This window comes from Odontomachus brunneus, unplaced genomic scaffold (genome assembly GCF_010583005.1).
Source record: "Odontomachus brunneus isolate Ranch 3 - 2012 unplaced genomic scaffold, Obru_v1 Obru_scaffold_024, whole genome shotgun sequence".
NCBI classification, from domain to species: Eukaryota; Metazoa; Arthropoda; class Insecta; order Hymenoptera; family Formicidae; genus Odontomachus; species Odontomachus brunneus.
The window spans coordinates 2,042,274-2,050,826 of NW_022639474.1; the positions used below are offsets into that span (position 1 = coordinate 2,042,274).

General features: G+C 46.3%; 1 protein-coding gene across 12 annotated transcripts in view; it reads left to right on the forward strand.

Annotated features, from left to right (window-relative positions):
• Nucleotides 1–8,547, forward strand: part of LOC116842353 (CUGBP Elav-like family member 4) — a 605,467-nt gene extending 596,920 nt beyond the window's left edge. For all 12 annotated transcript variants that reach the window (XM_032811450.1, XM_032811456.1, XM_032811447.1 and 9 more), the window contains 3 exons: nucleotides 2,457–2,615; nucleotides 5,546–5,730; nucleotides 5,978–8,547. In XM_032811450.1, the coding sequence (XP_032667341.1) occupies nucleotides 2,457–2,615; nucleotides 5,546–5,673 (287 nt within the window). In that variant the 3' untranslated portion in view covers nucleotides 5,674–5,730; nucleotides 5,978–8,547. The remainder of the gene's footprint in view (nucleotides 1–2,456; nucleotides 2,616–5,545; nucleotides 5,731–5,977) is intronic.
• The last annotated feature ends 6 nt before the right edge of the window (nucleotides 8,548–8,553 follow it).

Consider the following 8,553-nt stretch of genomic DNA (forward strand, 5'->3'; position numbering starts at 1 on the left):
GAGAGAAAGAGAGAGAGAGAGAGAGAGAGAGAGAGAGAGAGAGAGAGAGAGAGAGAGAACGGCGAACAGGTCGCGATGAGTAGCACCCTAAAAGTTGAGTGGCAGCCATCTCATTACTTAAATGCGTCCGTTAGTCGGCAAGCTCCGGGCAAGAGAGCAGAAGTTTCCATGGTCATAATCGCCGCTAATTGACGTCGGAGTTATAAAGTTCAGTGAAATTAGCCAAATCCTTATTTGGACTGCCGTTGTTCGGGCAGTTTGCCCCTGTCGCTTCTTCCCTCAGGATTTTCTCCTCTTCACCGGCTGAATCAGACCTCGATGTTTTTGGCGTTTTAACACCGGAAGTCGCGAAAATATATCCGCTCTGAGCAGCCGTCAGGTATGACGAGGTATCTGATCGTGCGGGAATCATCTTACGACCGGGAAATGCGTCATGAATAAGACACGTGTGGAATATCGCAATGGGCTTTCTGCAACAAGCCGTTAGTCACTGCTCACATCACCCTAGTGACAAATCAGGGAAAGCAGTTTTCAGTCAGTTCTGCTCAATTCTCCCGATAAAGATGGCGGACACATATTGCTCCTTGATGGGTCAGTCGTAAAGCAATCATAACTTTTACAGCCGTAAGAAATGGCATTTGACCATCTCTGCGTGCAGTCGTCGATTGCTGACTTGTTATTACCTCATGATACTCTACACGGAGAGAATTTTATAGCAAAAACTATTATATAGGATTTTCTAACCGAGGAGTAGATCAACATTCCGCGGTAATTTACTGTCACTTCATATGTTACTATTTTAGAAACTAAAACGTTCCTTTAAAACACTTGCTATGCTCCTAGCGAAATTCGCCATGTTTCCTAGCAAGATGGACTTTACTGGCAGTTTATTCCTGCTCTCTTCAAGTGAATCGGTAAAAATGTTTCTGATTAAGGAGCAAAAGGAGGATCTCACCGATAATCAGTGAATATTCACTGCTTCTCAGTCAAAATACTCTCGCTTTATTAATTTAAGACATTTTCACCGATTTTGATCAATGGAAGATAGATTTCACTGCAAAATCTGCACAAATTCGTTATACGTTGTATCAAGCTCAACTTTTTGCGTTTCTAATAATTGCGTTTCTAATTTTTGCGATTCTAATGCGTATCTAACGACGGAACGACGGTTTGCGTGCAATGACACCATATGTGTTTGCTGCCTGCATCAATAGTAGGAACAGTCGTCGCCATCAACTGATCCTTTCAGCGAGGTTTTGCTGTTTGCAGTGCTATACTTATAACTAAATCATCAGACGATTTTACGTGCATACATTTCAATGAAAAATACATCGATTGTACCTTAGAGAGTGAGCTGCTAAAAACACAGTAAAATTGAGAAGAATTTACATGGAAAAAAACCATAATATTCTCTTCGTGTAGTGAATTGCTTGCAACTCGCTGCTGACTTCTAATCCGTTATTGGCAGCTTATTATATTGTAGAAAGCCTATAAGAGCTGCGATTTTGACAGACTTCGGGACAATTATGTCGCGCTCGCGTGTCAATTACCGTCTGTCTTGTGTCGCATTGATCCCTTGAGTGATTAAGTAGGTATAATTAAGGAGAAGAAGAAAGACGAGTTCTCGCGCGCGGGGTGACGGCGCACTCGGATCGTTTCCGGGTCGAGGTAGCGCGATGTGTCAAAAAAAAAAAAGAAAAAGAAAGAAAGAAGGAAAGGGGCGGCCAAGGCGACGGATTATCGTGTCTGGCGAGAATGCGGGAGTATCGCACCATCGTAATCAGTGTCATCACTATCATCGTTCACCACGCCCATTACCCATTCACTCATCTCAGTATCCATCACCTCATCCGCCATTGTGTTGTAAGTCCCAGTGTTGTGTGTGTATATTTGAAAGTATAAATACTCAACGTTACTTGAATCGGGAGATTTTTACCCGTCACGAGCAGAATGATGTCCTCGTGACGGCTTTTTCGTTTTTTCATTTCTTTTTCTTTTCTAATCTCATCTCAAGCAAGTTCGGCCATTTCACATCATTTTCACTCGTCTGTTTTTTGGTTTAAATTCTCGCTTGGCTCATTTTCACGTCATATTCGCGTCATTCGTCGGGAGGCAAAATCATACGCCATCATCATCTCGCACGGGCGGACGAGAGAGAAATCGGTCATTCGTCGTCAACGAGAGTCGATCGCTGATTCATCCTCATGATTCATCAAAAGCGAAAGAAAAACGACTCCGGACGAACGCAATTGGAAGAAGCCGGCAGAAAAGTTGCAAAAAAAAATGATGAAAAAAGCAACACCCGCTCAGCGCACTATGCCGACGGGTCGGGAGCTCTCGTATCGCGCTGGATCATTTTATGATGCGAAGAACAAAACTCATCCAGAACTAACATTCTAACTTGAGTATTATACTTCAAGTTTAGATGTTTAGATGTGCTCTGATTTATATGGTAGGATGCTCTATCTCAGGACCCGAGGGCTGCAACCTGTTCATCTACCACCTGCCCCAGGAGTTCGGTGACGGCGAACTCATGCAGATGTTCCTGCCGTTTGGCAACGTCATCTCCTCCAAGGTTTTCATCGACCGGGCGACCAACCAGAGTAAATGCTTCGGTAAGTGCGGCGGCACCGCCATGACATTTCAGAGCTCGCTAGCGCGAACAACGAGAAATGCCCGCCACCCACGACGATGACTACGACGACGAGGACGCGCGAACGACCCTCCAGCAGCAGCGGACGCAGCAACCACACGAGCGACTACGCGACAGTGGAAGCGGACGAGTCGCCAATACACAAAGTTTTGATCATCTCGTGTTTTTTATCGTACGATTTTAATTATGATGAAAATTATAGCGGCAGGTAATACGAGAGATGTTATATGCGCAAAAAATCCTTTTGGCAAAGGGGATATTTCCACTTTGAAAGGTACCCTCGCTTTGATGTATTGATGCAATATAAAAAAAACACACACGCACATAAAGAAGAAAGAGAGTATCGTCCAGACGCGCCGCGATATTTCTGTGATTATTATCATGATTTTTAATCAGCCACACACTACGCCGCTCTAAATGACTCTACATGTTTCCAATCAGCGGTGGATTAATCATGGAAATTTAATTCGTCCCGTTCTCTCGTATTAGCGGGACAGACCGGACAGGCTGAATATGAATGCCGCTTCAACGGGACTGAAATCAAACTGCGCGCGCGCGCGGTTCTTTTTTTTTCGACAGAGAACCGCGGAGGGGACCGAAACAGAGGATGCGGATAAAAGCCGCCGCCGTGGCGTTCCTTTGATTAATCGTATCCGGGAGTATGAGGATACGGATAATTGGACGATTCCATTCGCCCACGTTCGGTCCTTGGTCTATGTTCTCGCGTGTGTTCGCCTATGTGCAAATTCATATATTCGCGCCCGTGTGTATTTGTCGCATCCTGTTTCAGAGACCCGGCGAAAGCTCGCGGGGCAGCTCTGCGTTGCAGAGATGGGCTGGTAACGACGCGTCATTATGCCCGCGTTTCATTATACTCATTTTTCCATCCTACCGCGCGTATAATTATGCCTGCAGCAGGAAAATATACGGGGGAGGGGAGAGGCGAGGAGGTTACAGGGGAGATGTGCCCCATATTTTAAAGCTGAAACTTCTCGGGCAACTAATTGTTGCGACTGACTGTACAAATATGATAAAGGCAGCCTTCTTCTGTGTGTTCATGTCCGTCACGATCTTGTCAATCGTATATTTTGTCTTGTAATAACCAAAATACAAACATGTAATAACGTGGCTATCTTGTCCCGCGAACGCGAGTTCAGTTGCCCAGTAATGCGAGTAAAAACATCACATATATCCCTTTCAGTCCCTATATCCACAGTTGTGTGAGTCAAATTTTGCCGCTCTATCTTTTCCCCCGCTCTCGCTAAGTGATTCAGTCCGACACCATACGATTATGGATGTTCTATTCTCCATTACGGAGCTTCAAGTAGTTGCAAATCTTGCTTTGTTTCTTGAAAATAGCAAATTTTTTAAAAACTTTTTGTATGTATTTTTGAATTTTGTGTATATTTTAAGTCATAGAAATGCCCTAATAGTATAAATAAATTCAAAATTTCACTCTTGAGACTGAAAGGGATATAATATGTATCCTGATTAATAGTTCTGAAATCTCCGCGAGAGGTCTCCGCGGCTCTCTTACCGACCCTTAATTATGGGCCAACTTTACCTAATCCAAGAACAGGCACGATTTCAATTATTTTATAAGTAAAAATTGCTTCTATTATCCTAAACGGATATTTGTGATGTCATATACTCACGAGAGGCTTCATTCTAGCTACTAACACGTCGCTTAACTTTACCTACTCACGATAGAGAATATTGACACAAAATTTCGAAAATTTATTTTGCTACTGCTCAATAAGTTTTTTCTATTTTTTAACTGTAATATTATTCAAATTTTAGTAAAACTCAGGAAAAAGAAATCTGTGCTCTGTGTCCATTTCGCGCGAGTTTGTATCTACTGTTCCTTTCAAGATAAACACTACAAAAACCGCACATAGGCGATCTACCTCTGGGACCGTCTAGACTCGGTCCTCCCTAACGCTTTGAAGCAGTTTTCTTTCAACGATCGGCGGATTTCGGCGAGGGGCCTCTTTGACGGCTGGCAGTTTTCCATCCAGAGAACCATCGAATAATTACGATCGTCGATATTGGTAGGGGGAAAATAGATGGAGGGGGGAGGGGAATTTCCTCTCGTGCGAGATATGAAATATGTCGTGCGTGGTGGAAACTCGGCAAAGCTTATCTCTGCCTCCGCGACAAGCTCTTTCCGTGGGACGAAAGGTTAAAATAATCAAGGTGCCCTTCGGCCCCGAAGTAAAAGTAATTTGCGGAGCGGAGCGAACCGTGGATGGGCGGCGGATGAAGGATTCGGTTTGGTCAGGCAGTAGGCTGCCATGATGGCGAAACTGAAATGGGATCGACGCTAATGGTCGAAATTGGCTTAAACCGAGAAAGTCGTGACGATCTTTCGAGAACGCTGCCGTTTAGGGAGCCCCGTTATCGCGTACCTGCCCTTCCGGCGGAACTTGGATAATATCCAATTCATGGAAACTTTTTTAGTACTCGCGCGCAGAAAATCTGGTTCACCCGGATTATCGCGCAGTTGCCGAATAATCGACATCAGTGTCAGAAAACTGGTTCACCTAAAAAAATCTTGTTCCTAGCGGAAACATATATTGACCTTCAGAGGATCTTCTTCTAATATCATATCACGAAAATATTCTAAACACAATGTATTTCGAGTTAGAGGAATTTCCTCTTTTAGCAGTCATCATCACATATATACTGATGCAATTTCGTTACTATCGCATAAACAAATATTTGACACGTTTTATTCACAATTATGTGCGTCAACGAGAGAGAGACAAAAAAAGAATCGCTTTTCAAGATGTCGCACTTTTATATATAATTGTTATATAAAAGTGGACGAGAGTTTTCTTAAGGGAAAGATTGTTGTATATTACCACAGAACTCAGCATTCGGTATTTTCAGGTTTCGTGTCGTTCGATAATCCGGCGAGCGCGCAAGCAGCGATCCAAGCGATGAACGGCTTCCAAATAGGGATGAAACGGTTAAAAGTCCAGTTGAAAAGGCCCAAGGACGCCAGCCGGCCATACTAACCCACGTCCTAGCCTAGAAAATCTGGACGGGTCGCACCCTACATCATAAATTACAGAGTAAGCACCACTTACCACGCGAAAACATATCCATCTCGGACTTTTAACTCTATTAACGTGCAACGTTGAATTCTCCGATGATCAAAGTATCAGCGCCGTTTTCGACTGCAACTCGTTAATGCTAACGTTGCTAACGAGTTATAGCGCGAGATATAAACGAATCAGAGCATCACTCATCCCTAACATCCTCTGTGCCGTCTGCGAAGTCCATGGGTCACATAATGTCTTCTCGTTCTTTGAATTGCAGATGTCGTACGAGAACGTGAGCTCGATGGACGCTCGACGATCAGGAGTGACGAGTTTGAATCACCGTTACAACGCTCTCCACTGTAACAACTTAGTATACTAGCTAGTTAATTCATTAGAGGATAACAATTTAGAGGTCAGTAGAGCAACGGCTTCGTCGTTGAAGTGCGCGGCGGCGGCGAAGAGGCTGAAGCGAAAGCGAAGGATGTTCTGCGCTGAACCCAGTCCGAGAGAAGAGCCGGAAGTGGACGAGGCACGCTGAAACGTTTCCCGGGTGCTCGGATAATGAAACCCTTCGTCGACATACACACACACATGTACACATACCCACACATCCATCGGCTTTTCCGTTCCCTTCACCCACTCCCGCTCGAATCTGCATGTTTCTTTACTCTCCGCGTTTAGCCTCTGTACCTACTGCCAGGTGAGAGATTACGTTCGAGCTATAGGACGAGGATCGAGCGGACATGAGCGTGCAGCGAAGAACATGTTGCGAACATTTCGAGGATCCGATCATCCTAGGGAGCCCGCCTGGAGCCCCAGAACTCCCACCCAAGCTCGTCGTTCCGATACGTGCGACGACACATACACACATACATATATACACACGTACACACCGTACAATCACAGACGCGGATAACGACGTTGCGCCGCAACGGCCAGTACCAACCGACAATAGCTATCGCGAAGTATTTCGTCGGAAAACGCTTTTAGAACTCTCTCGTCATGTTCGTTGCCAGTCAGTCCGACGACAACGCGACGCTGTGCAACCGTGCCGGGAAGAGAAAGCAGAGCAGGAGTATACATGGAACGACCCGGCGACGGGAAATCGGCACGAAGCTGACCACCATCGGACTTTGGCGCCGCACGAAGCGTCGAATGTAGCCCCATCGCGACTGAAGATCCTGCGCGCGTCGTCCGACGACGGTACAAGATGGTAGTGGCCCGCGCGCGAGACCGACGAAGGTGGAAAGCCAACACAGGCAGACTCGTCCCGGAGAGGCGCGGACGAGATATCGATATCTCTCTCCCAAAACGACAAATGTCAATCACATTATACAGGGTGCTCGTCTCGCGAAACGTCTGTAAACGTTCTTGATGAAAAAAATAAGAAAAAAGACAAAAAAAATAAGGAAGCAGGAGGAGAAGAAGAGGAGGAGGCGGAAGAGGAAGAGGGGGAAAATGAGAGAGAGAAAGAAAGGAAGCACGTAGAATCATCGCGACGAACATGGGCTCAGCGCTGATCCGACATCCACGCCGGATATCGGTTCTCCTTGTAACGTTTAAGATTTAAACAAGTACACGACGCGCTGTAGGTTTTATATACCGCAGGTAGTGGAGAGAGGTACGCGCGCGCGCGCGCCGCGCGCGCCGAGGAAGCGGGGAAGCCTCGCCCTTGGACTCGCGCGCCGTCCGCGTGCGTTGGGCGCGCGCGCGCGCGCACGGTGCTCGTCCTTCCCGTAATAGTACTTATTACTACTATGGTTATGACAATTATCATTGTAATTATCGCTAAGTAAGTGACACGCGAGTTTCCGGCCGAAAGTATAATATCTACACTCCGTTGGTTCCTGCGCGAACATCGAGGGGGGGGGAGGGGGGACTGCCGCGTTAGGAGGGCGCGCGCGATCGCGCCCCGCGTCCGCGCCGAGTCTCGCGATCGCTACCGCGCGGCTCGGTGATCCACACCGGATCGACGGATGGCTTCGCCCGATCGGTAAGCATCGCTCGAGAAATGTCAGCCAGGCTGTGATTGTCTAGACGAGAAGCGCGCGCGCGAGGGAGAGAGCGGGAGAGAGAGAGAGAGAGAGAGAGAGAGAGAAAGAAAGAGCGACTTTGGACGGATGTGACGGCGTCGCCAGTTACGGTACCTTTCTTCTTTTTTAGTTCTCACGTTGCTCTCTAACGGTATAATATATAAAAATATATATATGATAGCTATGGTATATGTATGATAATTATATGATCTTGTCATCAGTTTTTTCGTTGTCGCGGTTGATGGGAGAAAGAGGGGGGGGAGGAGTTGGGAACAAGTGAATAGACGACGTGGCAGGCAGGAAGTGAGTAAAGGAGCGAAAAACCAAAGATAAAGAAGCTGTAATATAGTTATATATCGAATAATATGCAAATTCCTAAGGGAACGCTTATGATATCTTTGAGCTGCGATACGAGAAGGGGCAGGGACCCCCGGAGAATCTCCTTACGTTCGACATTACGTTCCGAGCATAAAACGTTGAATTTGCTGCCGAGTTCGAATAGTTTGCCGTGCAATGTGATTTCGATATGATTTTACGCTTTATTCGACATTGGCCAAGACTCCGAGATATGAGATAGGCCAGATGCGCGGATGAGGACACATTTCGCAAGAGGGAGGGAGAGAAGGGGAAAGAGAAAGATCGCTGCCGGGTGCAGACTCAATACGCCTATCGATCATACGTGCGTGTTCATACGAAATTCTTGTGACTGAAATAGACAAAACATTGAACATTTCGCGTGCGATGCCCGGTCGGATACGCAGAACGGCGACGATTTGTACGAATGTTCGCGGAAGAAGGTACAGGGAGATAACAGAGGGTG